General features: G+C 52.8%; 7 protein-coding genes across 7 annotated transcripts; 4 read left to right on the forward strand and 3 right to left on the reverse strand.

Annotated features, from left to right (window-relative positions):
• Positions 1-584: 584 nt before the first annotated feature.
• J4E87_000328 (uncharacterized protein) lies at positions 585-1,847 on the reverse strand (the record flags this gene model as incomplete). The annotated part of the gene is made up of 1 exon (XM_049371986.1): positions 585-1,847. The coding sequence occupies one exon, from the start codon at positions 1,845-1,847 to the stop codon at positions 585-587; it is 1,263 nt and encodes a 420-aa protein (XP_049238120.1).
• A 564-nt stretch (positions 1,848-2,411) lies between these two features.
• J4E87_000329 (uncharacterized protein) lies at positions 2,412-3,914 on the reverse strand (the record flags this gene model as incomplete). The annotated part of the gene is made up of 1 exon (XM_049371987.1): positions 2,412-3,914. One exon carries the CDS (start codon positions 3,912-3,914, stop codon positions 2,412-2,414), a length of 1,503 nt encoding a protein of 500 aa, XP_049238121.1.
• A 785-nt stretch (positions 3,915-4,699) lies between these two features.
• Positions 4,700-5,935, forward strand: J4E87_000330 (uncharacterized protein; the record flags this gene model as incomplete). The annotated part of the gene is made up of 2 exons (XM_049371988.1): positions 4,700-5,785; positions 5,837-5,935. 2 exons carry the CDS (start codon positions 4,700-4,702, stop codon positions 5,933-5,935), a joined length of 1,185 nt encoding a protein of 394 aa, XP_049238122.1.
• A 3,102-nt stretch (positions 5,936-9,037) lies between these two features.
• On the forward strand, positions 9,038-10,818 carry J4E87_000331 (uncharacterized protein; the record flags this gene model as incomplete). The annotated part of the gene is made up of 2 exons (XM_049371989.1): positions 9,038-9,074; positions 9,263-10,818. The coding sequence occupies 2 exons, from the start codon at positions 9,038-9,040 to the stop codon at positions 10,816-10,818; spliced, it is 1,593 nt and encodes a 530-aa protein (XP_049238123.1).
• A 767-nt stretch (positions 10,819-11,585) lies between these two features.
• J4E87_000332 (uncharacterized protein) lies at positions 11,586-14,720 on the forward strand (the record flags this gene model as incomplete). Its single annotated transcript, XM_049371990.1, has 1 exon — positions 11,586-14,720. One exon carries the CDS (start codon positions 11,586-11,588, stop codon positions 14,718-14,720), a length of 3,135 nt encoding a protein of 1,044 aa, XP_049238124.1.
• A 464-nt stretch (positions 14,721-15,184) lies between these two features.
• J4E87_000333 (uncharacterized protein) lies at positions 15,185-16,184 on the forward strand (the record flags this gene model as incomplete). The annotated part of the gene is made up of 3 exons (XM_049371991.1): positions 15,185-15,220; positions 15,269-15,350; positions 15,400-16,184. The coding sequence occupies 3 exons, from the start codon at positions 15,185-15,187 to the stop codon at positions 16,182-16,184; spliced, it is 903 nt and encodes a 300-aa protein (XP_049238125.1).
• A 130-nt stretch (positions 16,185-16,314) lies between these two features.
• On the reverse strand, positions 16,315-18,639 carry J4E87_000334 (uncharacterized protein; the record flags this gene model as incomplete). Its single annotated transcript, XM_049371992.1, has 3 exons — positions 16,315-18,110; positions 18,205-18,355; positions 18,520-18,639. 3 exons carry the CDS (start codon positions 18,637-18,639, stop codon positions 16,315-16,317), a joined length of 2,067 nt encoding a protein of 688 aa, XP_049238126.1.
• Positions 18,640-18,918: the final 279 nt, after the last annotated feature.

Here is an 18,918-nt window from a genome sequence, read left to right on the forward strand (position 1 = left end):
TTGGCTCGGACGGTGTTGTAGCGAAGTTCCAAGTCAGCTGCTTCTGTGTAGAGTTGGCGATTTACGTGTTTGAGTTGGTTGAATGCGGGGGGATAGGTGCTGTGTTTGTTTGGGGGTTGGCGCAGCCCTCGCCACCGAGATGTGGGTAGTGGTGATAGTTGCTTGGAAGGAGCAGTCAGTGTGAATGTGTAGATGAGGTTGCGGAGTTCGCCTGGCAAGCCTAGTAAAGAGGGTGTTGGATGCGGTACATGCGTCTTTTCAGGGCTCTTTGTAGACTGACTGGTTTTGGCACTCGCTTTCGCTTTCTTTGTTGCGTAGTCATTGGGGATGTGCGGACCATCATACTCGGAGTACTTTCTTTTGCGTGTGGTCCAGACCATCTTCGCAGCTCGTTTTTTGGAACGCGAGACCAGTGGAGAGGCAACGGAAGTATGTACCTGCTTTGATTGTATTTTGACAACGAGATCAATCCAGAAAATCGTAGCATTAACATTTACATTACTCTAGTAGGTATGAGAAAGTCTTGGAACCGAGAAGCATGATGTGCATAATCTAGATGCAAGCATATGAAAGCTCTAAACGCCTCACTTACTTCCAGCAATCACACCATCACTCTTCCTCGCATTCGCAAAATTCTTACTCTCATAGAACGCAATCATGTCCTTCCAGCCTTTCTCCCATTCGTCCTTCATCCACCCATGTTCTGCGACCCAAAGCTTCTCATGCACAACCTTCAACGAGCCATCGCCCTCCCCCTCGGTGGGGAAGAAACCACCCCATTGCCTCTCCAACTTCGTCCCGGGATATGCACCCTCAGGACCAAACTGCCAGTTCAGGAATGCTTGCTCCGCCATCAAACAATTGTAATTGTCGGTCTTGACATAGTTCTGGAGAAGGCGAGCGTGCATGCGCGAAGAAGGAGTGAAGACCATTGAACCGACATTAATGTTGGGGTGCTTAGCATCGAGGTCTTGCGCGACACCAGCGAAGATATAAGGCTCGCACACTGGGCCGTCCTCAAGAAAGTCATCGAGATGCAGCTTATCGGGTATGCATTCCTGTATCGGCGCAAGCTCAAACATCTCGTCCATGTTAGACAGCGGAAAGGCATCAGCGTCCAAGAAAAGTATGCGCTCAAACTCAGTCTCTTTCCACATGTTGAGCTTGGCGAAGAGGTCTTTCCATCGGTCTTCTACGCCGTCGACATTGCACTCCCAATGAAGAGGTGGAAGCTCGCGGACTAGGGCGCCAGCTCCTTTGAGGAGTGCGCGTTGCTCGTCTGTGACATATTCGGCTACGAAGACGATGAATGGGTGCTTTTTACTACGTGTGCGGGATGACCAGAGTAGTCGGTAGATGAGCGAATGGATGGCGAGGAAATATGGGTCCGTCAAGGAAGGACTGCGAGTAGCGAGAAAAGTTGCATACGCATATCCTCTCGGACCATTGGGATTGTAGTTGCGAGGCTTCTGTGCCAGGTACTTTTGGAGCACTGAAGTGGGAAGCTCGAGTTGGAGTTCGTCTTGAAAGTTGTATTTCGTTCCGGGTACGTGTTCCGTACTAAATGGCGGCGAGGCTCCTGCGAAGGAAGGTTCCGGGTGAAGGCCTGAAGCGGAATGTGCGTTGGCTAAACTGGACGGCCGAATACCGTCTAGTAGGCCCTTCTCTCCGATTGCGGATGCATCGTCATGGTTGGAGACACGGTGCCCGTCAGATGGCAGGATCTCGATCCCGTCAATGTGCCCGTCTCCATGCGCATATGAGAAACCATGTCGGTGTTGTGCGACAAGGTATACGGTTCCGAAACAAGCAAGTGTCGCTAGGGTAATGTTGTGTCGCCGTCGCATAATGTGTACGGAAGTACAGCTCAGGTTTCGCGATGGACCTTTAGTCAGGTCTAGATGCAACCTTCGTGAAAAGGAGAGGGGAACTTCACATGCGCATTTGGTCAAACTGCTAGGGCGCCGAGCCGTGTCGTAGTCCAGCCGACAATGAGGTGCATGTCGCCTGGATGGAACAGTGACACTGACGACGACCTGTTGATCCTGATCAAAGTCCCAACACAATTGAGAGCAAGGGTCGAGTTAATCACGCACGGTGATGTCGCCAATTCCGGGTGCTGCCGTCAGCATGATCGGCAGGCGGGCAAGGACCACCAGTCCATGCCGAGCAAGTACCCCATGGGGCGCCGCTTCGGAGCAATCTCCACTTTGGATCACCAATAAACATTTGCACCAACATGATAATGCATCTTACCCGTTTAGCACCTGCAGTAGCGCCGTGACGGGTTGCCCCTGGCGTGCCAACATCACATGAAGCCGAGCCAAAAGTGTCTAGAGGAGTCGATAGTGGGCCAGCGCATTGCGATGACACAAACGAAGATTTGTGGATGAAGACTATTTCAATTTCTTCTAACGTACAGAGTAGCTGCGCTGGTGTTTTGGAGGGGAGACTTGTGGCTGGATGGTGCATCTGTAAAGCCAATTTGCCAACTTGACGCTGGGCTCATCCACTAGTTTCGTGACAACCTCGGCTGCATACAGCGTAATGGGTAGGATAATTAGCTGCGATAGCCAAAATGCGGGCTCGAGCCCCATGGGCCCCCCTTTGGGAAGCGGGAACTTGTCGACCCATCCTGGAAGACCGTCCTGGTGGAATGGTCTTGAAAGCCCAACCGCGGCATAGATTCGGTCTCCAATTGTCCAGATGACTAGGCCGTGAACTAGGTACAGCGCGAATGAGATGCGCGCGAGGTACTGGCAAAACCCGGTTTCGAAGAAGCGCTTCAGCCATGGCAGTCGTGGGATCGACGCTACGGCTAAGAACGCAGCCCAGAAGAGGTAGAACCATTTGGCGTCAAAGACAGCCTGGGGCTTGAGATGCGACAGCCATATCCATCCGGGAGACTTTGAGATGAGTACTGTGCGATCAATATCGGGTGCATCGAATGCTGGTACACCGCCAAGGTAAAGTGCGGCGATGAACAAGTGGAAGAATATGAGCTCCTTGAATCCAGCTAGGGCATTGAGAAATCGTGGAAGCTGGTCTTGCTCCGCCAGCAGGTCGAGGTCGCAGAGCAGCATTCCAGATATGAACAATGCTCCATAGAAGCCGTCTACCACGTACAGGAAGTAGAAGGCCAGAGCCACCTGGCACATGAGGCGAGCATTGCGTGTGCATCGGGAAAGAGCGGAGAGTGCGGTGTAAACGATAATGGATCCTTTGAATTCGATCGGTATCGACCAGGAATGAGGGTGGTAGGGCTCTGTGAATTCGTAGATGTTCGTGGAGAAGACGAAGCTGTAGTTCTTGAAGGTTCGATACCAGCTGACAACATCCTCGCGAAACGTAGGTTCCATATTGCGCATATCGACAGATATTCCACTCCAATGGCGAAACGACATCCACGCAAAGGTGACGACGATGATGGGAAGGTATAGTCGAAGCCAGCGGCGGAAAAGGGCAGAGCCGACGGTGTTCGACGCACTTGAGATCTGGCCCTCATGGATTTGTTGTAGGCTTTTGAGCGAAAGGACATATCCTGAGATGACGAAAAAGATAGCCACTGCGAAGTGACCACCTGAGAATATGAGTCGAAAGAATGGGAATGCTGCCGAGTAGTATTTGCCATCGTATCCAAATGAGGTTTCGAATGCTTGATTGCCCTTGCCGCCATGAGACCAAAGTTGATTATGGTGCAGGTACACCAAGAACGCCGCAAAGCCCCTTAGGCCGTCCAGCCATGCTGTTGGTCTGACAGGCTTGCTCTTCGTGATAGAGCGTAAGCTCAAAAACTCAGGACGCACTGCGTTGAGACTCAATTTTGTTGTTCGTACTGGTTTCCATATTGTCGGCGAGAGTTTGACCTCTTCAAGGCAGCCTTTGTCGAGCAAGCCCTGGTGTGTGGCTGGCATAGCTGAATCCGAAGCGGTAGCAGAAGTGATGGCGACTGTGGTTTCAATCGAATGTAAAGATCAATATCTAAGAATCCCACAAACGCTTGGTACAGGAGCGAATGGTGCGGGTGTCGCGCGAGGCTAGAGAACGCGTAGTTTTCTGACGGGAGCTATGGCTTTAGCTTACCTCAACCGAGGCAGCATGTGTGGTTCACAACGGTAAGTTTAATAAAGCGATCGTCCAGGTCGAGCCGATCATGCAAGCGGGGAATGATGAACTTGGCATCATAGCCCAGAAGGATCCGAGGTTGCACCATCTTGTGAAGTCAACAGCCCACGAATCAAGACAGTTTGATATCATAGACAATACAGTTGGACCGTTCCTGATGAGAGACGTCCGGTGCGGGGCTTGAGTGGGGATACTACCGTTTGTGTCGACGCCTCCGACCATGTTGCAGGGATCATCGAGAGAAGCTTTAGCCTAGGCGTCTTGACCCAACATCGCCGCCGCAACGCTGCAGGCGGCTCCTTAGCTATGCGACGCACATGCGCTATTGGACTCCCGTCACGAGGCTGGTCCTGCATTCAACATTTGTACCGATGTACCGAGGAAGTAGAGCTGCGCGGGGATTGGTGGGCGCAAGGGCCGAATGTGAAAACGACAGGAGGGTCTTGGAAAAGATAGTCAGTAAGCTAATCTCTCAAAGACTCAGGATCGAAATAGTCGCCTGCTTTTTTGTAATAACCACAGCATGCGCACGCGACCCAGGGCACCTCCACCCAAGCTTCACCTCAATATTGCAATGGCTCCCCATTCCCCAATTGCAGCGCACTTCTCGGGCAAGCTCACAAGCCAAGTGCGAAGGGTCCTGCCTGCATATCTTGCCCTGCTTTTTATCTTCTTGTTCTTCGCCAATACACACTTCTTTACTACACCTATTCGGGCTGCCAACAATTACAGGCGCGAGCTCAGATACCAACAGCCACTGCAGCTAAAAACTGATGTGATTCCGAGGAAGATTTGGCAGACATGGAAGGTCGGCCCTCTTGGCTTCGAGAAGCGCGACTCGGATTCAGCGAAGACCTGGCCGGCGAAGAACCCCCGGTATCGGTACGAGGTTTTGACCGACGATAACGCGAACGATTATCTCGAATTCCACTACGGCGCTCACGGTATCAACAGACCAGACCTTGTCAACCTTTACCGAGAGCTTAACATAACAATCATCAAGGCTGACTTGCTTCGTTATCTCGTCATGTACGCTGAGGGTGGTGTGTATGCCGACATAGATGTGGAATGTCTCCGTCCTATCGATCGATTCATACCCGAACGGTACATTGAGGAGGAGGTCGATATGATAATTGGTGTCGAGATTGACGAGCCAACCTTCGCCGAGCACCCCATCCTCGGTGGCAAGTGCAAGTCTTTTTGCCAGTGGACATTCGCCGCCAAGCCCAGACTGCCGGTCATGATGAGGCTCATGGAGAACATACAAGCGTGGCTTCATGAGCTGTCTCACCAGAAAGAAGTCGAGATATCAGAGCTGCAGCTAGACTTCGATGAGGTCATAAGCGGGACGGGTCCGTCCGCGTTCACGAAGGCCGTACTGGAGCAGATGACTGCACAGAATCAAGGCAAGCCGGTTACCTGGGACCTCTTCCACAACCTTGCGGAGTCGAGGCTCGTCAATGGCATCCTGGTGTTGAATGTGGAGGCTTTCGCAGCCGGCCAAGGTCACTCGGACTCTGGTAACCATGACTCAAGGGGGGCTTTGGTCAAGCATCACTACCATGCTTCGGGATGGCCGACGCTTCACCCGCGTCGCAATCACCCCATGTACGGCGAGGTAGAGCAATGTAACTGGAAGCCTGAGTGTGTAGCAGAATGGGTAAGTCTGACAGCGGCCTTGTGTATACGCATCTTTACTGACATCGCATAGGACAAGAACGTCGCCGAATGGGATGCGCTGCCTAAAGAAGAGCAGGATAAGCGCATCGCCAGCAAACCGGCACCGCCTGGTGGCATCAAGCCCCACTAGACTTGAGCCTCTTGTATATATATATATGGGTGGAAGGTGTCCATGACCGAATGCATCGGGGTCTGCAGTGCGGCTGCATCGGGTCGGCGCGTGCGGGATGGAGCGGAGGTGTCGGGTGCTACCCATCGCGTCGTCAGCTCGTGGGAGGGCGCGGTTCGTCTCGAGCCCCAGAAGCCGAAGCGTAGCGCCACGCAGTCTCGTACTCAACGGCCGCCATCGCAGCGGGTGTGGTTGGTGGTAGCTAGGGGGCGTGGTGATGGAGAGGTAGCGGAGCTCGCGTCTATGGACGATCAAGCAGATTTTGGGCCGTGACGTCATCGACGCGTCGGCCTACCACACGAATAATGTAATGTCATATGAACACAGCACAACAAGCAATCGCTCTTCGCTCCGCCTTGATTCATCGCACGTCTTTCTCTCCCATGATCTCGTCTCTGAATATACGTCTTGTGAGAATTGGGGTGAGAGCTGGTCGTTACTCAGGCCACTGTTGAGAAGGCAAACCTTCGCGTCGCTCAAACAGTCGCGTGACATATGCCTCTTTCCAATCGCTCACGGTATGTCTTCGAAGTTCCATCACTACACATAAAATCTCCTACCAACATCATCATACCTAGGTACCTAGGTATTGTCTCCGATACATTAACAGTAAGTACAGTCAAGGACGCATTTGAGCTTCGACCTTGAAGCAAACAACTAAATCGTTTGCTCGACACTCGACGTAGAGGCTACGTTCTCAACAACGCACGGGTATGCCCTCCCACTAGTGTTAACAGCAAGTGGCCTAATCTCAACGTTCGCGGCCTTGATGCTAGGATGTGGGTCCCGATTTGGGTCCCAGGATAATGCGTACTACTGTCTAGACTATGCTAATTCGATTATTCTGGTCGAATTTGATATTCACATCTCTCGAATCGGTTCCCGCGTCGAGAGACTCTAATATTCATACCCCATACATATGTAGCGCCAGCGCATTATTGTAATATGGAGCGACTTATTCACGCTGTTACCCGCTTTTGTCGAGGAAGATGCCGGGGGAGGCAAATAAATATTAGAGCCCTCCTGATAACGCCAGACACGACATCTTGGGAGAATGTTTTCCCATCCCGACCAAGAGCTCTGTCATGTTGGACTTTTACAGTAGAAGGTCGGAAAGCTGGGGCTCGTCGATGAGTGAGGTCCAGTGTATCGAAACCTGGGGTACATCTGGGGAAGGAATATGGAGACCTTAGTTTGGTGTCGTTCTTGCGCGACAATCAAAAACGGCAAGACCATTGAAGGATCAGATCTGTATTTATTTTCACTCGACACACTCGACCAGACTGTCCTACTCACATTGCGAATGCAGCACTGATAGAGCTGTTTCATTGTCTTCCGGCGATCGCCTATGTGGGTAATCGCTCCGGCAACGGTACTAGGGACCGTATAATTCATTCACACCGCCCATACAAAGTGTTGATCGCATCACTCAATTTCACAACAGTAATGGGAGCTAGCAATAACACCCAGAGTTCTCTTCTATAATTCCAAGTCATTGGCACACCTTCCTTGGCAGCGCAGATGTCGCGACAGTCTTCGCAAGAATGGCAAACGCGCCCGCAGACCGAGACAAATTCGACAGACTGTAGGCAGCAAAGCTTCGTACCCGACCTAAAAATAGGATTCCACACGATCACGTCCAGTTTCACTGGCGAGGAGAGTGCGGAGGAGAGCCATCGCGATGACCGCATCCAGAGAGTTGGCTTGAACCGACCTCACACAATACCATCAGCAGGTGCTGTAGACACCAGCATGATAAACAACGACCCCATCCGCAGCTCAACACATAGCTCGACCTCTTCGAGTCTGCACTCGCTCGATCTGAGCAACTTGGCTACAGCATTGCCCCCAACTGGCGTGACCGGCTCGTCATCGCAAGGAAACTCAATGATAAATTTTCGTCCAGCGAAGCTCTTCCGGTCCGCTCCTAGGCGTATGTTCGCGTCACTAGGTAAACGCTCAACTTCTCCAACCGAGTCGATCGGCTCTAGCTATTCCTGGCGCTCTGGTAGAGCAGGCGTGCACGGTCGACTTCGTGATAAACCACAAGGACCGGGTATGACAGAATCATATGCAGATAGAGGTGGGGCCACCCCCGAGGTAATCGATTACGAGCAAAGAGGGCGGAGTACGGAATGGGAACGGGAAAGAGAGAAGCGGCCTGGTCTTGCACGCAGACTCATTCGGCGCTTCACAAGCTCTGACTTGGATGAGAACAGAAGCAAACCCAGTAGACCGAGTACTGGAGACGTGTACAGCGCGAAACGCGGCAAACGGAGGAGTACTAATTTCGGTTTCTAATCGAGATGGACGTCTTGAAAATACCACGTGACATCATGGGCATTTAACCAGATGATATACAGCCACCATATCGTAGGATAGAAGCCGCGTAGATGTTGAGCTTATGAAGACCTCTTCGTAAGGTGGTCTCCTGGTATCGTGAGAACATAGGTCGAGAGGGAAGGGGCCCGCACATCTCGCGCGATCGATGACGTCAGTCACGTGCTGTCTGTTTGGCGGGTACCAAGGTAGTGTAGAATGACTATGTACTTAATCCAAACCATATAAGTGGACTATCTTGCATCTTGCAAACTGACGATCGTGAGAAGAGAAGACGCGACGCAAATGCGAATGTCCCGTCAAGTCCGCACATACTGCCCAGGTGAGTTTAGTGTCTTCGAAACTGTGCCCGGGCAATGACGTCCCCATCGCGAACGCGCGCCCGACCTTGGATAGCTGCCAATCTTCCCACTTCCCTTCCAGCTTCTCGTCTCCTTCTACTTGTTTTCGTCAAATCACGTCAGGATTCTGCCCATCACGTTTCGTAGTCGTTCGTAACAGCTATGCGGCGGCGGGGTAACTCAATCTTAGCTGGGTGCAACGCGCCCGCGTGGTGGCTTAGCGCGACGATGGGACGCCGCACTGCCGTTCGCTCACCCTCGTGACAGCTTGCGCCGCTAATGCACTTCTCACATCCTGCGACTTCATTGCATTCTATCAGCGGCGATTGAGGCCAAACTTTGTTGGGCAGTTTGCGACGCCATTCAAACACGAGAGGACGCTATGGACCATGTCAGCGCATCTCTCGAACTCCTTCACCGTACGTGTAACCGTCAATAATCGCTTGAACGCCTCGATCAACAACCTACCACGTTCTAAGCTTCGTGTATTTCACGACATTGTGCAAGAGATGGCTGAACTAAAAAGGTCTTGACTAATCGTTTGTCTGCTCTCAAACACGGAACAGGAGACAATGGGGTTAGATTCACGATGCTAACGTCGCTGTAGTCATTTGCGCAACTTTGATCTTTGTCCGCGACGTCACGAAAGACACAAGCGGCGTAACGAATACAACGAACTTTTTGAACGAGACGCTTGTGTTCCTGGATGTGTTTTCGAATGTCTGCTTCAGCGACTTAACCGGAGTTTTACGCGACAGTCGTTTACATCGTATCTTACCAAGTGATGTAGAGCACTCTCTTTACTCGCTCAACAAGTCTCTAGCCGCGCACCGGGAGGCATGGAGGTACATCGGCAAGAGTCCCACCCCCGGTGCGGGGCAGAAAAGCATTGAGGATCTGAAGCGCGGTCGCGCTGCGTCACTAGATGTTCAGCATGAAAAGAAGAGCTGGAGAGACGAAATGAGAGAACGCTCGCAACTCTGGCGAGAAAAGGCGCGGCCAGGGCTATACAAAGCATTGTTCGGAGAAGAGGAGATGGCCACACTCACCTTGAATTGCTTGCAATGGACACATCGGCTTCGTCAAACTCTGGAAATTGTCTTCCTTGGCATCGGACCTCCGGATCCAGAATTCGGTAATTCCAGGCAGGCTGCTATCCTTGGCGTGGCAGAACAACTCGAACGCCAGCATCGAGCAGGTGCAGAACCTTCGGGCGACTATACTGCGCTCGTTGGCGCGCTCAGAGAAACGATTAGCACTGGGCAGCCATCGCATGGCCTTATCAAGACGATATACGATGACGGTGGAGATGAAGTCGACGTTCTTGTTGAAACGCGATCGGACGACGAGACGCCTGCTGAGTACATGTGTCATTTGACGTGGTTGCTACAGGCTCCTCATCAGACTGACGTATCTGTCAAGAGTGACGCCCAGAACGGCTACCAGCTGCATACATTAAGCTGTATGGGTTTCATCGATGATCCACTGAACAGAAAGAGTCTGATCATCTACCGCGCTCCGCAAAGCCATCCTTGGGCATCAAACCCACCGTCTTTGTATGACATGATCTCGAAGGGTCCGACCGCGAGACCCTCAATAGGAAGTCGCTTTCTCATCGCAAGAGCGCTTACAAGCACACTACTCGAGTCGCATGCCTCCGGTTGGGTTCACGGGAACGTACAGTCGCGCAGTATCGTAATGCTGCCAAGATCGTTTAACGATCTCGAGTTGTCTCCCTTCTTTGTTGGCTGGGGTGTCCTCCAACCCCTCGAGGCTACGCACTTCCCGTTGGAGCCGAACCTGTACCGCCACCATGACCGTTTTGGCCGACCATCTTCAGAATATTCCAACGAGCACGAGATCTACTCACTGGGCGTGGTTCTTCTAGAGCTTGGACTATGGCGGACGATGGCGAAAGTCTTCGCCCGCCGCATAGAGAAGTTTCCGATATTCGACATAGTACAGCAGCAGGATCTCTTTAATCGTATACACAATGCGATATTAGATTGGGCCAACAGTACCGAAATCGAGAGAGAGATGGGAAAGGCTTACGCGCAAGTCGTGTCAAAGTGTCTTACTTGGCACTACGAAGATCCAGTCGAAGGCATGATTGAGTTCCGAAAGCAAGTCGTGGACGTGTTGACTACAGGATGTGGATTATAGCTGGTGGACTAATTCTGGACATCATACCCAGTCGAATTGCGACAAATACCAAATTTGAGAGCGATTAAATACTAGCGACTGAGGACGAGGAGTGGTCGCGCAAACAGAGCAACGGCGTCAGCGGAAAGAGTCCTACGCCAAACACCAAATACAAGCGCGTATGCAAACAGCAACGAATGTGCCGACACACAAACCTCTTTGGGCGGGGAAAGTGATGTTTCGTATGCTATATGTTCGCGCTACGACTTCGCATCAACGGTTGAGTCGGCCCACCCTCTTCGTCAGTATATACAATACAACAGTATATGGTAGTCCAAGCTTTCAAATCACTTATCGGTTACGATGTTCGGGGTTCTTCCAGTGGTCTTCACGCCAAGTGAGCTCCCTGCCTCACTGTCCGGAAAATGCTATGACCACGCATGGCCAGCGTCTGTCATTGCAGGCTCTCCAGAGCTGCTATGACGTTGCGAAAATTATATCACCTCGCCATGGGCCCGTTCAGGAGATGCAAGTGAGCACGGGCACCCAGAGGGTGCTTCGTCTACTGATAAATAGCCCGTCTCTTACACTCAAGGACCTTGGCTCCCCTCCACCCTTACACCCACCAGCGCTCTCAAAGTCTTGGTTTCACCGGCTGTACCGCGACTACCGCTCTCCTCGCACATCGTCCCGCCCTCACATCTTCCGACAAGCGCCTAAAAGACTGCGCCGACCCGGCGGACTCTGCCCGTATCGCGCGACCACAAGGCCAAACTCCGACCGTCGCAATGTCCAACTTGAACGAAGAGTACGGTCCGGAAGACATGGCCTGGGTCGCGGCCGATGCTCAGATGAGGGAAGAACAAGATCTGAATCGTGCCCTTGAAGCAAGTCGAGCTTCCGCGGGAATCGGGGTACCACCGCGTCCAACGAGCGCTAGGGTCACAAGACAATTCGAGGCGGAGGACGAGGAGATTCTTGTTGCGCTCGACATTAGCCGGATAGAAGCAGAAGACGCGGCCCAGAGACGCAATACAGACGCGGAGGCGGATCAACAACGCCTTCTCGAGGCTCAAAGACAGTCGGAGCTCGAAGCACGAGCTGCCGATCAAGAACGCGAGCATACTTTTGTTGCGCTGTCCATCAGCCAGGTAGAGGCAGAGGAGGCGGATCGGAGACGCAATGCAGATGCAGAGGCGGACCAACAACGCCTTCTCGAAGCTCAAAGGCAGTCGGGGCGTGAAGCACTAGCCGCTGATCAAGAACGTGAAGCTACTCGCAAAGCTGAACTACAGTCTCTGAAAGATGAGCGTGCTCGGGCTCAAGATGCACGATTACGCCAAGAGGCCTTGGATCAGGCCATCGTCGAGAGCAAAGTGGCTGCCGAGACTGAGCAGCAGCATTATGAACAAGAATCTGCGCGCCTTCAGGAGGCATACAGTTTGCGCGGCCTGAGTGAAGAAGAGCAGCTGCAGATGGCGATAAGCCAGAGTCAAGACGCAGAGCATTCTCGTGAAGTTGCACAGGTCGGGCAACTTCGAGAGGATATGCTACGCTGCGTAAACGAGCAAGGACAAACTTCTGCACCATCAGGCGAGCCATCGGCTACCCAGCATCCAGAAGACCTCCCAGTGTTGGGGGCCATGGCGTCCTACCCCCCGGGTCCAGTCACTGAGCAGGAACAAAGGAGTGTGGCCGACGCTCAGGAGGCCATTGACAATCCGAATATACTCTATCGGCCTTTGACACCGATCTCAGAGGCATCTGCATCGCGACCGCCAAGTCTGCGATCAGCGACACATTCCCGAGCCCAAATCCCTGGCCGTACCGTCGCCACACACACGATGGATTACAACAGGGTGGGTGCGATGCTTTTACACCCGCTGGGCGGAATTCCTACGCCACCGGCCTCCGAAAGAAGCAGATCGTCCATCCGATCGGTCTCCTCAGGCCGTCCACCGTCGTATCAGACGATAGAAGAGAACTCTGCGCGGAGAGTGGAGTCGTTTGAGGCACCCCACGATGTCCCGAACGAGTCGCAGCCCAGCGAAGAGCCTCCTCGATATCCCGGCGCTTATCCTCCGTCTCCTTCCCAGACCGGTTCGGCGGCTGCTAGTACGGTGCTGGATTCAAGGCCCATCGCTGGGACGCCCTTACTTCCAGGAGCATACCCCCCTTCGTACGCGAGCAGTAGAGCACCTCGCAGCGAGGCGAGAGTATTCTCTGAGACGCCTGTGCAAGAAAGTGTTGTGTCTCGACGCCCGTTGGGTAACAGGGGATCCAGCATTGTGTCTATGCGAAGCGAATCGTTCTCTGGCGCATACCCGCCATCATCGCAAGCAAGTGGTGTACCGAGTCGACCGGATACGGTTTCATCCGGAGGGACGTTCTTCACAGCCCAGGAAACGCAGCCACCGCCGCGCCAAGCAAGACCACAGGTCACTCTCTCCGATCTCTGGAATCATCGGGACCGAGATAGCTACCAGCGGGAAGAACCAAAACCTCGTCCGCTCACACCCGTATCGTCATCTACAGATTCAAGCGAAGCTTCATCTGCTATTCGACCACCGTCGTCTCGCACGTCTCAGGGGAGTGTTGCGCGTAAACCTGTTGCAAGATCTCAGCACGCTACTTCCGTTGCTGCTGAGCACCCAGAGCCAGCTACTGCCGCCGATGCTGTCAGTTCGTCGGACGTGATCTCGTCTGGCTTGCGGCAGGACCCAATGACGAACATATTCAACGGTCCGGTCAGTGTGGTCATCAACAACTTTCCCGAAGAGCCCAAGCCTTCCCAGAATTTATTGAAGCAAGTCTTAAATAAGGGCCGGCAGACTAACAAGGGCATGAAAGCTTTTGAGCAGAAAGGGGCAGGACTTTACTTGAACGGTGTAGCTCAAGCGACAAGCAACCTTTGGAAGAACAAGAGGAAGATATTTCCTGCCAGGTCTTCCAAATCAGCTGGAAATGCTGTGAACAACGAAGCGAGGGAAATTGACCATTTTCCTGTTTCCCTAGCTCATGACGACGTGGGTACTATCGCCAGTCCCTGGCCTGCGAGACAGCGTCTGCACGTCGTGAATGCAGACCCAACGCGCTCGGGCTTGAGCACACCTGAAACTGCAAGGTCGCTGCAATCAGAGATGCCCGGACAGCAGAGTGAAGAGGTCGCCACTCCTCGACCATCTACATCGCAGCGGTCGGTGACGTCACCTCCGCTGACAGCAACGATACCGTCGAGGTCAATGTCGCTGGATCAATCGACTGTGTCCCAGATCTCGGACGTGAACGGTAATGCCGTGACTCCGCCTAGTGTCTGTCAATCGAGGGTGAGAAGCTCGATGGATAGTTTCCGGTGCGCTTCCGAATTGCGCCCTCAGCCGCTGGATATTCGCAAGCAGCCTCCTCCTGTTCCTCCAAAGCCTTTGGAGCTGGCAAGTCCTTCTGCATGTGTAGCACCATCGCGACCACCACCGCCTCCTCGCAGCCGGAATCCGATGACGAGGCGTATGCTTGGCGAACAAGAGGAGGCATCTGGGTGGGTGCAGCAACCAGTGCATTTTCCTGGCATGAATCCGACCCAAGGACCAACGATGGGCTCACCGGATTCCATGACGGTGACACCCCCAACACCTCGTCGGATCAACGTCGATCTGAACCGACGCAGTAATTTTGGACCAATTGACACGAGCCTAGCGAATGTGCCGCCTGGTGAACGTCGCATTGATGAGTTCAACTCACGATCAATGATGGATCTGGGTATGATGGGCCAAGTAGGCAATGCTGCGATAATGGAGCCACTACGTGGACAGTACGAGCAGACCTATGCCCGTCCACCGCACGTGCAGCAGGAAAGGCTTAATTCGGATGCCAGGGCAAGGAAAAAGGAGAAGGATACCCAAAAGGCTTTACGGAAGCAGTGTTGAAGGTTGAGAAGGCACAGAGAAGTGAAGCCTGGAGTAGAGGAAGAGTCCCCGTCTGACTATTTCAGCATCGTTGTAGCAAGTATCGCAAATAATTGTATATCGTTTTCCGTCTCGGAAAGATTTGCAGTGCTGTTGTCGCATCGTCATTTCGTCGTGGTACGGCTCCAATAGGCTTGCAGCTCAACGGCTATTCGTTTGGTTTGCTTGTCAACCGGGAAAGAACGCCTCCGATAACGTTACCCGACATCGCGCGTATGAGTGGTGGGGTAATGGCCCGCTCGAGCAGGGGTGTCGGCCTCTCCATCAATTCCCGATCGATAAGCAGCGGAGATGCATGCCGTCGTAATGAGACCAACTGTTGCACTGCGAACTAAAAGGGGATAAGTATCCAAGAGCCAGGCACGAAATACCTCGTTGAACGATTTCCCAAAGTCCTATCGATCGTTTTCTCAAAATTTGAAAGCATGGGGTCTATAGATATCGCAAGTGGTATTAGGACGGTAGGCAATCAATGGAAATAGTCAAAGAGCTCTGCTGACGCTGCATAGAGTTGGAGTCGTTTAGTGCGGTTTGTCGCGAGCGAGGACGGTGCTGAGCACATCGGCGAGCCCATTGATGCCGAATTGGATGGTATGTCGATCTTTTGTCTTTATTGCCCGTTGTTGCTAATACGTCGCAGTCGGCGCAGCCCTTACTTCAGGATCAGAAGTAAAAGTCCGCGTGTTCACCGGGTCGACCGTACTCTCCGTGGACACCCAGCCAACACTAGTGACCTACACGATATCAAGACTATTGCCACCGCTTTCAAAAGCCGAAGTTGGAACGATCCGCTGTATAGGCCTGAATTATCGGAAACATGCCAAAGAGATGAACTTGGACCTTCCCGACCACCCAACTCTCTTCTTCAAGCCTTCAACATGCCTCGGTTCGCCAAACGCACCTTTGGTCATTCCACATCAGGCGACAGATGGCCAGGCCGATTACGAAGCCGAGCTTGCGGTTGTCATCGGGAAGCTAGCCAAGAACGTGAGTAAAGAAGATGCGATGGATTACGTGCTGGGCTACACATGTTCGAATGACGTAACCGCGCGAGTCCATCAGTTTAACGGAGCGCAATGGGGGTTCGGCAAGGGCTTCGATGGCTTCGCGCCACTGGGGCCATGCTTGGTATCGGCGTCTTCGATACCAAACCCAGGCGACATTGAGCTGAAGACGGTACTCAACGGCGAGACTATGCAATATTCGCTGGCGAACGATATGATCTTCAGCATACCAGAAATAGTGGCATATCTGAGCCAGGGAACGACGCTGGAGCCAGGTACTGTAATCATGACGGGTACGCCGCATGGAATCGGTGTGAGCAAGGTGCCGAAGGTATGGCTCAAACCGGGAGATGATCTGAGGATTGTAATGAGTCATGGTATGGGAAGTCTGGTTACACCCGTAGCTTATGAGGAAGCTTAGGGTATATACCGACAGCGAGGCTACATGACATACAAGTGAAACAGTACCATCTCCTTAGAGAGCAACGAGATATGCCAAAACCATGGTTGCACAATTGACGGGGTCGGCAGTGTCTACATAGCGTGATGTGCTATTGGAAGCCGAACAGCATCTGCTCTTGTGTGATGTTATCCAGTACATTCTCCCAGTGTTGTAGATCGGTTGGCTCAAACAAGGTGGTGAAAGATGGGTCACCCCATGGAGGCGCATGCCATTGGAAGGGCCCACCTGCACCTATCGCCGGCAGATCTGGCACCGTTGCCGAGCTATCTTCCGTATAAGGTGATGTCAGGTCGATGGTATTGGCACCATGCACGGTGGGTGGCGCATTGTCTGCTGTGTTGGGACGTGTTTCGGTACGACTAGCACGAAACTGATTTGCTTTCTTGATGCAGAGTTCAATGATTTTGACCTCAGCTAGCGCGAACTCATTGAGCCAGATATCAGCTCTTTGCATCTCACAATATGCGGAGAGGTCCTCTAGTATCGCGCGACATTTAGGCGAGTGTGGGTCTTTGACAGCAATTATCCCGAGGACTAAAGCACTGTTGAAGAGGTGGTGTGGACCCAAAGTCCACTTCAGACGGTCATTCAATGGCTGTTGGAAGTAATCGATGCGCATGGCCAGGTCTGCGCATGCCGACGATATGCACGCATCGTGACTATATCTGAAGCGATTGGTGATACTTTGACGCAGCAAGTACGGTCGATGAAGCGTGACGCGGGCGAAGTGGTACATGGAGTGGAGATGCAAGCGGTTCCAGTAAAGGAAGGGGTGCGTGCTATCCATAGAAGTAACTGGGGTTTTCAGATGATAGTAGTCTGGTAACCTTGCCTCCCAGTCGATAATCTCATGGTCTAGCGAAATGACGGTGTCGTACGAAACGGTAAAGAGACCAAAGCAACGCTCTTGAATGCTGCCGATAATCTTTGCCAGATCGTGTGCGAGAAAATTGTAAACGCTCAGAGTCGGCTCAGACATTGGTAGTTCTGGAATGGCGGACGTGTCCTCGTCCGGTTGGTCGTCCAACCAAACGTTGGTGGCTCTCTTGACGAGACATTGCTGGTCAACTATGGCGAAGGGACGACCGATGGCAAGCGCGATGGTCTTATCCAAGGTGTAAAGATGGCTCCACAAACGCCTTCGGGTTTCGGTCTCTTTACGCGAGAGACGCCAACGTTCGCCATCGATATGCATGCCTTGTGCTTGGGCCATACGCATGGCAAAACTGGTCGTAAGCCAAGCTTCCGGTACTCTTCGCAAATGGATCAGATAACTTGTGACCAGAAGACCGGCACGAACAAGATCTGTCGACTCTCCGTAGAATGTTGGTGCAATGACTATAGCGCGTCTTGCTGCCCAGTAGAAGCGTAGTGATGTCTCTTGAAGCTCCCGTTGCACTTCGCCATTCTTTGGATGGGGGCAGTCGAGGAAAACACCGTACGCAAGGACAATGAATAACAATGCCAGCCATCTCAGATCGATAGATGCATAGTCATCGAAGCCGAATTTACGCTCCCAGAACTCGTCATACTTGAGTTTGAAGGACTGGGGATGGATGGCGTCTATGGTCCAATTCAGCTCGTCGAGGAAGACATGTACGAGGCGATCGACGCTGGCCTTGTTGCGCGGCAGCAAACCTAGGAGATCCCAGATTTGCGAAAAAGGGCCTCCAACATCGCGGAAAGATTGCGCCGAGGCTGCAGCATGCCGTATGCCGGAGGAAAGATCTGGTGCGGGCTCTTCGATTATTTTCGCTGCAGCTTGAGGTCCGAAGTAGGATGAGCCGAAAAAGGATGGGGCATCTCGACTGCGGAAGAGATTACCGACTTGTGCGTCTCTGGGTTCGGGCGAGTTTCTCGCACGCGTGGAAGTGGCCCGTGTGTCTTCGCGGTAACATTAGCACCAATCTTTGCAACGAGCGTGTCGACAAGGCTCTCGCGTTCTGCTGCGTGAACGCCAGCGCCGATAGAAACGTACCTGTGGGATTCTCTGACGATATATCATCATTCAGAGGGATAGCGGCGACACGTGAAGTTTGCCGACGACGGGCTTCAGCCTCGTCGCTGTACGTGCAGCTGGAGGCAACGTCGCGTCTGCTGCAGTTGAAGCATGGCAGCTCTCCGTCGCACTGCGTAGGCCATCAGCTATCTATCCGATGTATTGAGCATTGCTCGTGGAATGATTGCAATCGTTCATAACGGAAGCACTGCGAAGATGGCTGGGTTGGAGGGTCGTCATCACAACGCGTTATCGCGCCGCGAAGCTCGGAGCGACTGCTTACGTCATACGCACCTTTTGCTTCCGACGATGGCACGCGACACAGCTCTTCGCTTGTCGACCTCTCTTCCTCTTCTTCGCTGACGGACCTTCGTCACCTCTGTCCATCTCTCCCTCGTATCGCGTCTCCGTCATGTTGATGATTCCCGATAACGCTGGGATTTAGCCGATAGTATCTCTATCGGACGCCTGCCTGCCAATGTTCCTAGCGCATCCTCCATGCGTATCATGCCCACTTTAGCAGGGCTCGCTATCTTCCCGCGTCGGACAATTCCTTAGGCACCGATCGGCAATAATGTTGTCCCAGGTCAAGATGAACGGTATAAGGTATATGTTAGGGCAGATGGGTCTGGTTTGGATCGCAAGTCTGTATCATGAGCTTTCCGTCTCGTCTAGCCGCGGAAGACGACACCA

This window comes from Alternaria ethzedia (assembly GCF_023757985.1).
Source record: "Alternaria ethzedia strain BMP 0044 chromosome Unknown scaffold_1, whole genome shotgun sequence".
In the NCBI taxonomy this organism is placed as follows: Eukaryota; Fungi; Ascomycota; class Dothideomycetes; order Pleosporales; family Pleosporaceae; genus Alternaria; species Alternaria ethzedia.